Source organism: Suricata suricatta, chromosome 6, assembly GCF_006229205.1.
Source record: "Suricata suricatta isolate VVHF042 chromosome 6, meerkat_22Aug2017_6uvM2_HiC, whole genome shotgun sequence".
Lineage (NCBI taxonomy): Eukaryota > Metazoa > Chordata > Mammalia > Carnivora > Herpestidae > Suricata > Suricata suricatta.
The window spans coordinates 119,485,194-119,502,670 of record NC_043705.1 but is presented as its reverse complement, the minus strand read 5'-3'; the positions used below and the strand labels follow the sequence as shown (position 1 = coordinate 119,502,670).

The following is a 17,477-nucleotide window of genomic DNA, read 5'->3' as shown; positions in this document are numbered from 1 at the left end:
AAAAATTTTTTTTTCCTTTTTTATATGAGGAGGTATGGGGGAGAGAGCTGAGGGAGAGCGAGAGAAAGAGAAAATTTCAACCAGGCTCTACATTCAGCGCAGAGCATGATGACCCTGGGATCAGGACCTGAGCAGAAACCAAGAGTCAGACACTCACCCGATGGAGCCAGCCAGAAGCCCCTAAACCAGTAAGGAATCTTAATTCTAGTTCTAGCTTTACCAGAAAATGTGGATACTACTACTTGCTCATTTCCCATCGTGGGGCTTAAATGAGATATGCAAGTGCCTTGTGAAGCACTGCATAAATGTTTTAATGATGCTACCATTAAAGAATGATATACATCAATAAGATTTCATTTGGATGTTTTACCTTAGAATAAAAAGTATAAAATACATTGTCTGGTAAGGTTCAATATAGTAAGGAAGATTTTCATTTACATTGAGGTATAACTGACACCTATTAGTTTCAGGTGTACACCATACTGATTCACTATTTACTTATACTGAGAAATAATCACTGTAAATCTAGTTACGAGGCATCACCATCATAGTTACAAAAGTTTTCTTTTCTGGTGGTAAGGAAGAAGTTTGATATACTTTATATGAAGTTATAAGGAATAAATACACTGTTATTTTGTTCTTTTAAAGAAAATGTTGATTCTTAATGTAATACGGTTTAACCTATTCCCCCAAGAGTAAAGCAAATATAATTATGTTTACTAATATTACAAAATATTTTATTTGTATAATATGAAGCAAAACAACTCATTATCAGTTTTAGAAGTCTAAAGAAAGTATGATGGGGCGCCTGGGTGGCTCAGTTGGTTAAGCGTCCGACTTTGGCTCAGGTCATGATCTCACAGTTTGTGGATTCGAGCCCCATGTCAGGCTCTGTGCTGACAGCTCAGAGCCTGGAGCCTGCTGCAGATTCTGTGTCTCCCCCTCTCTCTGCCCCTCCCTGGCTTGCGCTCTATTTCTCTCTCTCTCTCTCTCAAAGATAAATATTTAAAAAAATTTTTTAATTAAAAAATAAATAAATACAATTATTTCATTTTATTTTATATTTTCCCTTACCCGTGACTTGAACAAGTGATCATATACTTCCAGTAGTCTAGGTAATGGCACTCCAATTTCATTCATTGTCTGTATTACAAAACCTACATCCCAGTTCAAAGTACAAACTTGCTGTTCTAAAAACTGCACAATAAAATCTGGAAAGAGAAAAAGATCAGAAATTAGAATTGTTAACTCTTCCCCCTTCCTCAGCTTATTGAGATGTAAACGCCATGTTATTGTATAAGTTTAAGGTATACAATGTGATGTGATACACCTACATATTGTGAAACATTTATTCCAGTAAGGTTACTTGATATGTCCTTCACCTCACATAATTACTATTTTGTTGTTGTTATAGAATTGGTAATTCCTGATACTAAAAAGTAGGCCTTATTAATAAATGAGCAATTTCTAAAGAAAAATCTTTTGAAAATCAATTTTCAAAAAAAATTATTATAAGAATAAATTATATATGAGAATAGACAAATATATAGAGACATAAAGTAGATTAGGGGTTGCCCAGGGCTGGAGGGTGGGAAGGAATAGGGAGTGAATGCTAATAGGCACATGGTTTCTTTCCTGGGTGACGAAAATGGCCTAAATTTAACTGGTGATTGTTGTACAACTATGAATATGCTAAAACCACTAAATTATACAATTTAAAGCTATTAGGAAAAATACTACATTTTGGTGAATTTGGAAAATACAAAAAGGTACAAGAAATAGAGACCATTTACAAATCCACTATTGAAGAGGATCCACTGATAATTTCTTTAGTATCTTGATAACAGTTTTTCAGAAAAGAGTTACTGCATCCTGAATTTAGAAACATTAAATGTGTTTTTTAAATGCCTTACCCCTCAGATGCATAAGTTATTTATTTTGATGGTTCTAATTGTGGCCCATTCTCAATTTTTACTACTTGTCTTATCATAACAGTGTAACAGTAACATTCATATTCATATTTATGATACTTAAAATCTGAGACCGACCAATGTGAATATCCATGGGCAAGAGGAACCACTGAAAAGACTCCACTGAACCTGCCTCTCTCCTAGAATTTACCATACAAAAGTTTTGCATAGGTAATCAAAATTTAAAAAACTAAACTTTTTCTAGTTTGAAGCCCTTGGGAGTTTGTTTGCCATTGAAATATGGACCAAGAAGAAAAAAAAAAAAGAAAGAAAGAAAAAGGAATCTTCTACCCTAAACATATAGGGCTCAAAAATTAAAAATCCAAGTCAAGGGGTGCCTGGGTGGCTAAGTTGGCTGTCTGACTCTTGGTTTCGACTCAGGTCATGATCTCATGATTTGAGTTTAAACACAGCATTGGGCTCTGTGCTGACAGTGTGCAGCCTGCTTGGGATTCTGTCTCCTTCGCTCTCTGTACCTCCCTTGATTGCTTGCTCTCTCTCAAATAAACATTAAACAAAAGTAAAATAAAAATAAAAATCTAAGTCAAAGCAAAAATGCTGCAAAAGAAATAATGTATAATGTGGACTTTTAAAAATTATTAAAATTGTTAAGTTTTAATTTCCTCTTTATTTTTCTCATTAATGAAATAGCATGGCAGTTTCAATACTATACTTACAAGAAAGTGGCATGATTATGTTTTATTTCTTGACATCTTCAGGGAAGAAGTCCTAAATCAGAGATGGTCTATAAACAAATCTCTATCCTCATTTCAAAATAAAACAAAACAAAAATGGTTGACTGGGTGGCCTGCTGACTCCGGCTCAGGCCATGATATCACAGCTTATGAGTTTGATCCCCATGTTGGGCTCTGTGCTGACAGTTCGGAGCCTGGAGCCTGCTTCAGATTCTGTGTCTCCCTCTCTGTTCCTCCCCAACTCACACTCTTCCTCTCGCATAAAAATAAACATTTAAAAAAATAATACTTTAGGGGTGCCTGGGTGGCTCAGTCAGTTGAGCATCTAACTCTTGATTTTGGCCGAGGTGATGATCCCAGGATTGTGGGATCAAGCCAGGCATTGTGGGTTCAGTGCTGAGTATCAAGCCTACTTAAGATCCTCTCTCTCTCTCTCTCTGCCCCTCCCCCTGCTCATGCGTGCTCTCTCTCCCTCTCTAAAAAAAAATTTTTTTTTTAATCCAACCAATTTAATGTTGTGTTGTGAGCATCTTCCTGGTTCTCAACATTTTTCAGCAACACTAGGTGCTTAACATTCTACTTTATGAGTGTATTTATGATTTACAATAGAAGAAACATTATACATTGGCAAATGGCTATTAATTAGAGTCACTACGTAGATAACAATTGTCAGTATATTTGGTTAAGAAGGGGTTCATAAATTGCATTTTTAATGCAACTATCTTCTATTTAAAAGAAATATATGTCCTCAGTACAATAGAGGGCATCACAGATTGTCCATACAGAAAAACACCAGCCAATTTACTTTTCTCCTTGAACTTGTATAGGGTTACCAACAATATAATCATTACAGTTTGTTAGCACTATCTCAGATAGATATATAGTTTCCTATCTATTTATCAACAAATTCTGCTATCTTTGGAGGTCTTTCCTTCTGGAGAGGTAGAATTAAACTGCTGAGCTAAACAGCAACAAAGAATTACACTGTGAAGAACATTGTATTTCCACATCAATGAAGAAAACCATCAAAAGAAAACAAAACACCTCTGATAGCACTTAAGGCTACTGCTTACCTAAAGGAAAGAAGCGAGGTGTGCCAGCATAAATTTTGCCAAGGAGCACAACCTTGAGACTAAGAGCATGCATTCTATCTGGGGAGCTCAATGTCACACTTTCATTCAATTCTGCAAGAAAAAGACATGCCATTAGAAACCTAAATTGTTTTTTAATGGGAAATGTTTAAATTGGCTATTTTATTCTGTTTCAAGGTATAAAATGCCCTACAAATGATTCTAATATAATGAGCAGATACTGTGTTTCTGTTAGTGTTTAAACTACTCTTGCCTCTCCAAGGGCACTGGTTACAGGATTCCGAGGAAAATGTCTCAGAATCCCTTATAAGAAGTACAACCACAGGGGGTGCTGGCTGGTTCAGTCAGTTGAGAGTCCGACTCTTGATTTCGGCTCACATCATGATCCTACAGTTCATGAGTTTGAGGGCTGTGTTGGACTCTAAGCTGACAATGTAGAGCCTGCTTCGGATTCTGTTTTCCCCCTCTCTCTGCCCCTCCCCAGCTTGCGTGCACCTCCCTCTCTCTGCACATAAATAAGCAAACATTAAAAAAAAGAAGTACAACCACAAAAATGACACATCTTTTCTGAGAGCTGCCCCCCCGCAAATATAAACTGAGGTCATTCTCTAGAGGACCACCCTGCGCCATGTCTAGGTAGCCTCCACTCAACCCTTTACTCAGGTATATGTAATTTTCATGAGCTCTAGATATATGAGAGCCACTAGCAGCCTGCATTCCTCTACCACGTCACTAAATAATGTACGCTAATATACCTGTGCGTGAGCACTTACCTTTCTCTATGATATCCTGCCAAAGTGTCTGCACCAATATAGGGTCTGAATAACCAGCACAATGAATTATCGCAAGCTTACACTCTGCAAGTTTAAATGGGTCAGCAAATTCCCCATAAAGCTGTCAGAGAAAATATCAACATTATACATGCAACCAGAAGTCAGGAGTCAGAAATTAACAGTGATGCCCTCTTTGAAAATTAAAAACAATCAAAGATTTTATCCAAAATTCCTAATATAGGATATAAAGATGTGATGACATGCAGCTGGTCATAACTCCGATTAAGAATGGTGAAGGCATGGTAAACACATTTAGATAGATTTCAACATCTGTGCCCTTTTTTCCCCTTGGCTGGCAGGGAGATACTGCAATGGTATTTCTTTCATAATTAGTGTTGTCTAAACCAGGGTTTCCAAAATCTTGGAAATATTGACCAATCTCAGGGTGCTTCACAGTACTCAAGAGAATTGTTCAAGAATAACTGAAAAAGGAATTGCTCAGAAACACAGAGTGGGAGAGGCTTCAAGATATAAGCAAACATAAACTACTTCTCCAAGACAAGAAACAAGGCCATAAAATAGATGGCAAGAGTTTTAACAGAGCCCCATGTGAGGCTGATAGATTTTTGATAGAAAATGGCCTGCAGAGAGCAAGTAAACTCTTCCTAAGAGTCAGATACCACAGCAGTGATTTGTCAGCCCAGAGACATGCTCCCAAGAATGGCTTATCTTACTTGTGGAGATAGATTAATCTTTCCCATGAAACACAAAGTAGAATGCAAAAGAAGCAAGGAATTTGTAGATATCAGGTGACTGCTAGAGGAATTCAAATTGCTTTTTTATTACCTTAGTTATATCCATCAGTTCGGAATCCAGCTGAGAAATTGCATCCTGTACAGAAGAATGATGGGAATATTGCCGTTGTAGTGTTTCTTGTATCTGAAGTTGGATCCTAGCAACCTAGTTTGGATTAAAAAAAGAAAAGCAAGTTTTAAGTTCTTTAGGAAAAGTCAACAAGTACTAGAAGGAATAATTCCTAGTATCCGACTTTAAGTTTGTTAAAGTAAAACTAATATATAAATAACAGCATAGTGAATACAGTTAATAACACCATATTGCATATATGAAAGTTGTTGAATAGATCCTAAAAGTTCTTATCACAAGAAAAAAAATTGTAATTATGTATGATGATGTTAACTAGATTTAGTATGGTGATCATTTTGCAATATCTAAAAATACTGAATCCTTATATTAAACATCTGAATTATGTTAGATGTCAATTATACCTCAGAAAGAAAAATGTGTAAATAAAGAGATAACAGACCAGCAACTCTTCATCACAACATAAAAGATTTCACAGGAAGCCTGTGCTACCACTAACACTCATTCCCCATGACTGTAGCCAGACAATGCCTAGACTATACTTCACAACTCCTCTGCAGGGAGACATGGCCATAAAATTAAGTTCTCATCCAAGGAATGTGAGTGGAAGTAAAGTATGTCACTTCAGGGTTGAGGTCTTTAAGAGAGTGAATGTGCTTCTTACATGTTCTCTTTTCTCTATCTCCCTTTGACAGAAGAAAATGGTTAAGACCCAAGCAGACATTAAAGCCAGAAAATAGGGTCTTTAAATTAATCAAGTGGAAGAAAGCCACTGGCCAATCAGGGATGCCGACTCTGGATATTTGTGAATGACAAATACAGTTTTGTATTTGGACCACTATATACTTTTGCGTCTCTTAATTAGGGCAGCTTAACCTACTCTACTTCATATATCTACTCATTAGGTTCCAGAATAATGGTAAATGTGATAGAATTTCCTTGGTGTTGGAACAGTTGGAAAAAGGCTTCAGAAATGGCACAGAGAAAAAAATTTTAATTATGGTAATGTCCTGTGATGCAAATGCTGCAGACTTAAAATCTTTAAAAATATTTATACCTAGATGTGAAAATAAACACATGTATGCAGAAGACACTGGAATTAATAACACTGACTGCTCCTGACCTATTACTGACTAGAGGGAAGAAGGGAAAATGGAATCAATGTTGCTACTGATCAGTGCAGACAAAGCTTAAGTATCTTTAGCACTTACTTCCATTTTTTCTTCTAATTCATGAAGGAATTCACCATCTGCAGCTATTGAAGAAATGGCAGTGGAACTTTTGGCACTAAGAATGGCTCGAGCAATGTACTCCAGTCGCTGCTGAAGTGAAATTTCTGTGCTGGAGGGAAAAACCCTTATTTTAATTTATATGAATTCTTAAGGATCCAATATACAAATCTATCAGTTATAACATTTTTATACAGCAAATGAACACAGAAGGCCATTTAAAACTTGAAAGACATTATTACAAGATTTCTAATAAAAGAGATCTACAATTTAAGGCAACAAATAAAGAAATACTTAAGTTTATACCCAAAAAAGTAACTTCCTATTTTAAAAATTTAATTGGGTATATATTAAAACTTGGATTCTTCTAAAACTAAAATTAAGGAAATTTTAGTAGTATAGCCAATACTACATGTGCTCGTCCACAAAACTAGATTGACCTCTTAAAAACAAACATCAGATTATGTCCCGTGCCCTCACCGACTCCTTCAATGTCTGTTCCTTCCCGTTGCTCCCTCCCTGTTTACCATCTCCAACCCCAATGGCTTTGTTTTCTGTTCTCTCAATATGACACACTTGAATCTAATAGATTGTCTCTGCAGAAACCACTGCTCCATGCCTGACCCCTTCCTCCATTTCTTTAACAGCTGCCTATTTGTGTCACTTAAGAATCAATTTTTATGATAATTTTTGAGGCCTCCTCTGACCAATCTTGACAAAAGCAACTCCTCACTCTCCTCCTCACCTGGCAATTTCTACCATATTCCCCTATTTTTATTGTATTCACAGAACCTAAACTTGTGTCCTCAGTCTATCCCCACTAGAACGGGAGCTCCCTGGGAGCACAGATGGTGTTTATGTTGCTCACTACTCCTTGAACACATCACCGGTGCTCTGGCTGGCTGGTTGGCAGGTGTCAGAAAGCCCTAAGTATGTATCCAACTCCATGGTTACCATCTCTAGTCCTTTCCAATCCCCTAACTCTATTAGATGTGGTTCTTTGACATTATAAAGTGACTTGGCTTTAAAAACAAACACACTTAGTTGTAGGGAACCTATCATAACAACCAGTGTTAAATGTAACTTTTGATATCCCCATTAATTTCAATTTGAATCAGGAAAAAACTTTCTTTTTCTTTCAGAGATCTCGAGGTGTCCTATATAACTACGGCTCCATATTTTCCCCCTTCTCCCTCCCCCCAAAAAAAGCAAAAGGGAAAAAGAATTAACTCCTTTCTCTCTTCTATCTCTCAAAGCACAGGTGTAGATGGCAGTTTCTTAGCACTCACCATCTCTTAATGTTGCACATAAAGGACTATTTTAGGAGTCTGTTTAGTACATTTAGAACCCATTTCTGATGGACCTTCCCTTTCTTTCCCCTCTCATCTCTAATAAAACATACTTGAATTAAACATATTAAAATGGTAACATTTCTAAATTACTCAAAATAGAACATTCTATAACTACCAATTTATTTTTTGCAGCCTATATATACAAAGAGTATAGTGAGAAAGAGTAACATTATAGTTGGAAAATATTTTATTGTGGAGAGAGATGGTAAGCTGAGAGCTAAATCGTGGGTGGACAGGATATCTCACATGAAGAAACTAGATTATACGTGTTATGTATAATAAAGATATGGATAACGAATATTCTTAAAAGTTAGACAATTTTTGAATATTTAATAACATTATAATTATTGTTATAACAAGGAAAAAGGACAATAAATATTAATTGAAGGGCAATAAAAAACATACGTACATACTCATTTTTGCAATTACAGTCACATCTAGACTCTTTAAATTTATATTACTTTATTGTATGTGTGTATATATATGTATGCATGTAGGGTTTTTTTTTTTTAAATGTAAGCTCTACATCCATGGTAGGGCTTGAATTCACAACCCTGAAAGTCGCATGCTCTACGGACTGGGCCAACCAGGCGCCCCTATAAACGACCATTCTGATCAATTTGGTTTAATAACAACTTTGCTTCGACAACATCCTCTTCCTAACTTAACTGATCTCCAGTTTTAGAAAAAGCACTTGTATTATTTTGGCAAAGTTAATTCCAAATGAAAATACCGGGTCAAATTAATGAACTGTCTAGATTGTATTAAATCGTTTTTTACGGGGCATCTGGGTAGCTCAGAGCTCAGTTGGTTGAGTGTCTGACTCTTAACTTCAGCTCAGGTCATAATCCCAGGGTTGTGGGACTGAGCCCCCATGATGGGCTCTGCACTGAGTGTGGAGTCTGCTTAAGATTCTCTCTCTTTCTCTCTCTAATTTTCTTTCCCTCTGCTTCTCTCCCTCACTTGCTCTCTCTCTCTCTCTCTAAAACAATTGTTTTTTGATGATAAATCTAACTAGAAATTTCAATGCTTTCTTCAACAAGATTCTTAATAATCTTCAATATATATAGCCAAAACTTTTTCAGTAATTTAAAACAATGTGAGAGCAACTAATCTAGAATTAATAAAACATTTAAAATTAGCCTTTGAGAAGTTTTATCCTTTTAATTAAGAATACTAATTAGTTGCTTTTAGTAGGACAGAATCTAAAGACACACTTTAAAGAAAAGTTTTAGGGGGTGCCTGGGTAGGACAGCGTCTGACTCTTGATTTCAGCTTGGGCCATGATCTCATGGCTCATGAGTTCGAGCCCCACATTAGGCTCCATGTCAATGGCATGGTGCAGGGACTGCTTGGGATTCTCTGTCCCCTCTCCCTCTACCCCTCCCCGGACTCACTCTCCTTCTCTCTCAAAATAAGCAAGCATTAAAAAAAAAAGAAAAGAAAAGAAAAAAAAGAAAGGATTTAGAAGACAGTTTGGATAGAGAGGGATTGGATATTGAATACCTCCTACACACTATGAAAAACAAAAAGAGAAAACTGGTAAACTTTCAGTCTAAGTAACGCATTAAAACTCTACATGCATAAAACCTGAATGAGGTTTTATTTAATTTCTTCCTTTCATTTTTTTTAAAGTAGCGTTTATGTCCAACATGGGGCTTGAATTCACAACCCTGAGGTTAAGAGTTACATGCTCTACCAACTAAGCCAGCCGGGTATCCCTATTTATTTTCTGAAATCTGTAACCAGATATAGATCAGTTATCAATCATTCTTTACAGTGAGAATATTATACCATACCTATGCATGTCAGCCAATTTGGACAGGACACGAGCAGCATTACTAAAACTTCTGTTCTTTTCATAATACCTCCACAGTAAATCCATATAACGAACTTTGTTTTGATCAACTTTGGCCATTCGGACTAGATGTGGCTCCAGAAACGGAGAAGCAATCTGCAAATTATACAGTTACTCAGAAACATTTTTTAGCTATTTACTTGCTCTTTCTGTAGCAACTACAGCATTTTTAAGACTACAGGTGTGCCTTGTTTCATGAATACATTAGCAGAATGATACAGAGAGCAGTTTATCTCATTATATATGTATGACTTTTGTTTTATCAGAGTTAAAGAGCTGTTATCTATGACTGTTGAATTAGGCTGATTAAAATAATTACAATCCAATCACAAATCTTAATAAACTTTGAAAACAGAGCTACGCAGAGCCTGGAGCCTATTTCGGATTCTGTGTCTCCCTCTCTCTCTGACCCTCCCCTGCTCCAGCTGTCTCTCTCTGTCTCTCAAAAATAAAATAAAGCAATAAAAAAAATTAAAAAAAAAAAGAAAACAGAGCTACTGATTCCTAGACTCATAGCTCAAAGACTTCCTTGACATTATCAAATGTCATACATTTATTTTATAGACTGAAGAACACTGAGTCTCAGGATAGGAGAAAGACGTGTGAAGTCGCATATTGAATAACACATAGGTTAATACCAAGTTTCGGTCTCCTAATTCATAATCTAGTGATTTCCACCCCACTATATAAACAACCCATATCATCTTCAAAATAATAAGAAAACTAAGCAATAGCTTATTTTTCCCACTAGGAAAAGACTATTACATTACCTGGCTTTACTCTAACACCTAATGGTAGGTTCAGGATAAGAAAATGAATTTCCTGTAATTACATGTATGCTTAATCCATTATGTTATGCTACTCAAAAAATGCAAATTAACAATATTAGAATAAAAATACTTGTTTTTACCTGCAATAGCTTGTCTGCAAGATCAGCTTGTATGAGCCAATTATAAAGGGCGATACTAAAGAGCTCATCTTTGGATCGCTGAGACAGTTTAAGCATTTGTTCAAACTAAAATAAAAAAAGTAAAAAGTACCAGTTAAAGGCTGTTGCTGGACACCATGAACATCAACCTAATAAAATCCTGAAATCAAGAATCATTAAATGCTACGTTTGAAGAGCCAGTACCTTTCCCAAGAGCAGCTGCCACCACAACTACACAGGACCAAACAATGTAATTTCAGAATAAAAATATGCCATGTCTCTTACATGATGTCCTGCTTCTTCGTTACTCAGCATATTGGGATCAGATGACAGTACTGGAGGCCCAGGTTTTTTGGGTACACTGGGAGACTGAGGTGCGGCCTTACTTTGATTTACCAGTTCTTGAAGTGTATCTGTAATACACTTGTAACTGTTTAATCTGAAAAAGAATGGAAAAGGATCAAGTGCATAATTTAATTAGACAGCAAATGACTTATCTAATTTAAATACACAGAAGAATTTGAAGACTATTTTGGGGAATAGATATATGTACATACATATATTTGAATACAAATAATATAAATTATATACTTTTTTCTAGGTTTGAGAAACATCTGGTTAACAAAAAAAGGGTGAAGCCATAAACATGAATATATTAATAAAAAACATGTTTTAGATAGGTTACATATTTTCTTTCTGGATACCCATTTTTTCTTTAACAGTAACTACTAATTTGTGAATTTAAAAATCATCCCTTAAAATAAAATACGAATCTTCACCCAAAACCAAATATTAGGCAGGGGAAGAGATGGTTCCAAATAAGTTATTGATTTATTTATTTACTTATTTATTTTATTTTAGAGGGAGGGTGGGGAAGAGAGGCAGGGGGAGAGGAAATGAAGGAGGGAGGTGGGGAGAGAGAGGGAGAGGGGAAAAGTGGGAGGAGAGAGAGGGAGAGAATTTCAAGCAGGCTCCACACTCAGCATGAAGTTTGATCCAAAGACCTTGGGATCGAAACCTAAGCCAGTATCAAAGGTCTCAACTGACTGAGCCACTCAGGTGCCCCAAGTTATTTTATTTAAAATTGACATTAATAAAGTGTTATAAAAACCAGAGAGGAAAGTACTTAAAAATTTTCACCAGACTAAAACTTCTAACTATGAAGTATCCTAATTCAGTTTAAAGAAACAAGACTTTTCTTTTAAGTTTATTTTTGAGAGTGCAAGCCCATGTGCGTGCAAGTGGGGGAGGAGCAGAGAGAGAGCATCTCAAGCAGACTCCGCACTATCAGTGCAGAGCCCAACTTAGGGCTTGAACCCACAAAGCATGAGATCATGACCTGAACCAAAGTCGGATGCTTAACCAATTGAGCAACCCAGACGCTCCTAAAACAAGACATTTTTAAGTGAAAGCAAAATCCAATTTTATAAGTGTACTTAAAATATTATTTTCCTAATATAGTACTATCAATCAAACTTTATACCAAGAGAAATCTGTAACCATAAGTCGGCAATCTGCTATGGTGATAAAACTTGCCTTTCTTGGAAAGCCTGGAGGCCCACGAGGTCTTCTTCTGGTTCTCCATGTTTATAGAAATGAAGTCCAAGACCCTGAGGATCTTTTTTTTCTGCAGCAGTAAGAGAGAGCTCCACTACGCCCTCATAAAAACGGACTAATGAGAAAGGAAAAGGGCCAAGGTTAGGGTTATCAAAGTTGGATGTATTTTTCCTTAGCTGGTGTATAAAAACACTGATCAAGGCTATTATTTCTCTACTGTACGCTAGTCACCCTGAGGACAGCACCATATAAAATGTGTGGTGAATCTACCAAAGAAAAAGGTACCAATATGCCTAAAAGGCAACTACTAAATATATTTTCTTCATTGGAAAAAAAATTTCACAGAATAAAAGGGAAGGTTCAGTTCCTTGATGGGAAAAAAAAAAATCTTGGGTTTCAAAACAGTATCTGTGCTAAGTTACTACTTTTACATGTTAGATTTGATTTAAATTTTACTTTTAAGAGATTATTTACTTCTTTTGAGAGAGACAATGCCCGCATGTCATGGAGAAAGAACAGAGAAAGAGAGGGAAAGAGAATCCCAAGCAGGCTCCATGCTGTCAGCACAGATCCCAATTTGGGGCTTGGATCTCACTAATAATGAGATCATGACCTGAGCTGAAATCAAAAGTCAGATGTTTCACCAACTGAGCCACCCAGGCATTCCTAAATTAATTTTAAAGCAAGCAGACAGGTATTATTTTCAAAATTTGTCAGAAGAATTTAAAGCATCCAAAAAATAAATGTAACCCAGGAAGTTATCTAATACAGACAGTAGTTTGACTGGACAAGGACTGAACCTCTAGTGTTAAGTTACATTTCAAGATATAAAAAGATCACTATAGATTTTTTCTCTTTTATAGTTTATTGTCAAGTTGTTTTCGTATAACACCCAGTGCTCATCCCAAGTGCCCTCCTCCATGCCCATCACCCATTTTACCCTCTCCCTCACCCCCATCAACCCTCAGCTTGTTCTCAGTATTTAAGAGTCTCTCATGGTTTGCCTCCCTCCCTCTCCTTAACTATTTTTGTCCCCTTCTCCTCTCCTATGGTCCTCTGTTATGTTTCTCCAGTTCCACAGATGAGTGAAAATATATGGTATCTGTCCTTCTCTGCCTGAGTTACTACACTTAGCATAACACCCTCGAGTTCCATCCACATTGCTACAAATGGCCAGATTTCATTTTCTCATTGCCATGTAGTATTCCATTGCATATATAAACCATATCTTGGTCCATTCATCAGTTGATGGACATTTAGGCTCTTTCCATGATGTGGCTATTGTTGAAAGTGCTGCTGTGAATATTGGGGTACATCTGCCCCTATGAATCAGCATTCCTGTATCCCTTGGGTAAATTCCTAGCAGTGCTATTGCTGGGTCATAGGGCAGTGCTATTGTTTTTTTCATGAACCTCCACACTGTTTTCCAGAGGGGTGCACCAGTTTACATTCCCTTCAATAGCGTAGGAGGGTGCCTATTTCTCCAAATCCTTGCCACCATCTATAGTCTCCTGACTTGTTCATTTTAGCCACTCTGATCGGCATGAGGTGGTATTTCAGTGTGGTTTTGATTTGTATTCCCTGATGATGAGTGACGCTAAGCATCATTTCATGTGTCTGTTGGTCATCTGGATGTCCTCTTTGTAAGTGTCTATTCATGTCTTCTGCCCATTTTATCACTGGATTGTTTTTCGGGTGTAAGTGTGGTGAGTTCCTTATAGATTTTGGATACTAGCCCTTTCCCTTTATCTGATGTGTCATTTGCAACTATCTTTTCCCAATCCGTAAGCTGCCTATTAGTTTTATTGTTTCCTTTGCAGGGCAGAAGCTTTTTATTTTGATGAGGTCCCAAAAGTCCATTTCTGCTCTTGATTCCCTTGCCTTTGGGGATGTGTCAAGTAGGAAACTGTTGTAGCTGAGGTCAAGGTGGTTGTTTCCTGCTTTCTCCTCTAGGGTTTTGATGGTTTCTTGTCTCACATTCAGGTCCTTCATCCATTTAGTTTATTTTTGTGCATAGTGTAAGAAAGGGTGTCTGGTTTCATACTCTTGCATGTTGCTGTCCAGTTCTCCCAGCACCACCTGTTAAAGAGGCTGTCTTTTTTCCATTGGATACTCTTTCCTGCTTTTTCAAAGATTAATTGGCCATACATTTGTGGGTCCAATTTTGAGTTCCCTCTTCTATTCTATTGGTGTATGTGTCTGTTTTTATCCCAATACCGTATTGTCTTGTAGATTACAGCTTTGTAGTAGAGTCTAAAGGCTGGGATTGTAATGCCTCCCATTTTGGTTTTCTTCTTCAATATTACTTTGGCTATTCAGGGTCTTTTGTGGTTCCATACAAATCCTAGGATAGTTTATTCTAGCTTTTATAAAAAGGATGCTGTATTTTGTCAAAAGCTTTTTCTGCATCTATTGATAGGATCATATGGCTTTTATCCTTTCTTTTGTTACCGTGATGTATATTACATTGATGGATTTGCGAATACTGAACCAGATCTATAACCCAGGAATGAATGCCACTTGATCATGGTGGATAATTCTTTTTATATGTTGTTGAATTTGATTTGCAAGTATCTTGTGGAAGATTTTTGCACCCATATTCATCAAGGATATTGGCCTGTAGTTCTCTTTTTTTTGCTGGTTCTCTGTTTGGTTTGGGAATCAAAGTGATGCTGGCTTCATAGAATGAGTCCAGAAATATTCCTTTCATTTCTATTTTGTGGAATAGCTTGAGAAGAATGGGTATTAATTCAGCTTTAAATGTCTGGTAGAATTCCCCCAGGAAGCCATCTGGCCCAGGGCTCTTATTCATTGGGAGATTTTTGATAACTGATTCAATTTATTCACTAGTTATGGATCTGTTCAGATTTTCTATCTCTTCCTGTTTGAATTTTGGTAGTGCATGTGTTTAGGAATTTGTCCATTTCTTCTAGGTTGTCCAGTTTGTTGGCAGATAATTTTTCATAGTATTCCCTGATAATTGCTTGTATTTCTGAAGGATTGGTTGTAATAGAGCCATGTTCATTCGTGATTTTGTCTATTTGGGTGCTTTCTCTTTTTTGAGAAGCCTTTTTGTTTATTTTTTCAGGAAACCAAATCTTGGTTTCATTAATCTGTTCAACTATTGTTGTTGTTGTTGTTCTGATTCTATATTGTTTATTTCTACCCTGATCCTTATTATTTCTCTTCTTCTGCTGGGTCTAGGGTGCTCTTGCTGTTCTGCTTCTAATTCCTTTAGGTAAGAGCGCTTTAGATTTTGCAGAGGCCAGTGCGGTCATCAAATACTAAAACACCAGGCATGAACTTCCTGTGTCCTATCATTTGGGAAACTGAAGTGGAAGGAGGATTTGCTTCTGTGAAGAAGCTCTTCATCAGTAACTTGTTTTATTCAGTCATTTGTCCCCTGAGTTAAGAATAAGATATGAACATTTTGTTTCTCACCTTGTCTATACTGAGCACAAACATTGGAAAGGTCCACTTGATTGCTGATTTTTTGATATTCCTTTAAGGATTCCCTTAACATTCTTTCCTTTTCAATCTTATTTTGAACTTGTCGGGAACGCTGAAGAAGTTCATTTGCCTAGAATTTGACATGACAAGAACTTAAAAAAGATATAAAATTCAGCACACACAGATGATGATATCAACATAAAATTTGATCTATGTCTCAATATAAATCTGATTTATCATCATCAAAAATAAAAACTCTACAAACTTACTTCTTCTTAATTTTAGGCAGAAAAATTTTTGACCAAATTTTGATCCTAGCTATTCTTAACTCCTCTCACAAATATTTTAATCAAGATAGCGTAAATCTCTTGCCTAGTCAATACATTATTGGTCAGCAGGCAGTCCATTGTGATACTGATTTTTTAAATTGTTTTCACCTGTAGGAAAGGATCAATAAAAATTGCCCAATTAACTCTTATTACAAAGTTTTACTAACTTTTAATTTCTAAGAAACATTATTTAACCATTTAAAAATATATGGCCTAGAAATACTACCAAAATTCTTTATTGAAAACTTAAATATACAAGAATTTTAAGAAATGATGTAGTCCAACCCCTTCTGCACAAAGACTCTGAGGCCAGGAGAGGTTAAGAGACCTACCCAAGGGACTTTGTATGTTAAGTAAAAGATGGTTTCTGATTCCATTTCTAGTGTGCTTTTCATACCATCAAACAACAGTGCTATAGCTACTAAAGCATCATACCTTAGAGCAAACTGCATCATCAGTGCTATACAGAAGGGGGCAGATATCCTGTAAATGTAAACTAATGCCATCAACAGCAGCATTATCTCTGATGTAGCAGTTGATGAGAGAAGCAATTAATGCCCCAGTCAGTTCCTTGTCCCTGATGACCAGATCTTTAAATGTGGTGATTTTCAGCTGCTCTTGAAATTCCTAGGAGTAGGAGAAAAATCCTTCTATCACAAATAGAGGAATATTCCATTTCTACCCAGAATAAAATTTCCTTAATTTAAATTAACTAAGACATTAATAGACTCTTTAATTCAAGAGAAAATATACTCTACAGACCAACCCATTTTTTGCAAGTTTTCATAGAATCATACAGAGCTGTTGAAGAACCCACAAAGTGACCAGTCCAAGTCTCTCAATTTACAAATGAGCAAAGTAAAACGTAAGCAGAACCAAAATTAGAACGGTCTCCTGATTTTAGTCATTATCAGGAAAGAATAATCACTCAGCTATATTAAAAAATCTTGGGCTTATATTTATTTTTCCTAAATGGTAGAATTCTATTTAAAGCCTTCTAACATGGGAGTCTGACCTCATTTTGAACAAATTTGCATATTAAACCTGAGTTCTATAGTATTCGAGTGATTTATGCTATAGTAAAATATTCTATGATTTATTGCTTTTTTCTAAATTTCTGCTTTACTCCAATCTCTGTTCCAATTTTTTGAACTAGTATTTAGTTGGCATTCCTTCAACATATATCCATGATGTGAGGAAGGAAGCTTTGAAGATGGATCACAAAAAGATGTCTAGCCTAAAAATTTACCTACCTTATGTTTACCACCCAATAAAAATAAAAATTAATCTACCTGGCATGGGAAGAAATGGCTTTCATAATTAAACACATTTGGTTGAGTTTTTAAAAGGCAAAAAAAAAAAG

The 17,477-nt window shown here is 36.3% G+C and overlaps 1 protein-coding gene across 1 annotated transcript in view; it reads right to left on the bottom strand.

Moving 5' to 3' along the window:
• NUP155 (nucleoporin 155) overlaps positions 1-17,477 on the bottom strand; it is a 63,463-nt gene that overhangs the window by 1,469 nt on the left and 44,517 nt on the right. Inside the window, exons 23-33 of the mRNA XM_029940984.1 lie at positions 16,550-16,741; positions 15,777-15,915; positions 12,315-12,450; positions 11,064-11,217; positions 10,761-10,865; positions 9,792-9,946; positions 6,623-6,752; positions 5,376-5,489; positions 4,530-4,650; positions 3,739-3,849; positions 1,075-1,211 (exon numbers count right to left, since the gene is read on the bottom strand). Of these exons, the coding sequence (XP_029796844.1) occupies positions 1,075-1,211; positions 3,739-3,849; positions 4,530-4,650; positions 5,376-5,489; positions 6,623-6,752; positions 9,792-9,946; positions 10,761-10,865; positions 11,064-11,217; positions 12,315-12,450; positions 15,777-15,915; positions 16,550-16,741 (1,494 nt within the window). The remainder of the gene's footprint in view (positions 1-1,074; positions 1,212-3,738; positions 3,850-4,529; positions 4,651-5,375; positions 5,490-6,622; positions 6,753-9,791; positions 9,947-10,760; positions 10,866-11,063; positions 11,218-12,314; positions 12,451-15,776; positions 15,916-16,549; positions 16,742-17,477) is intronic.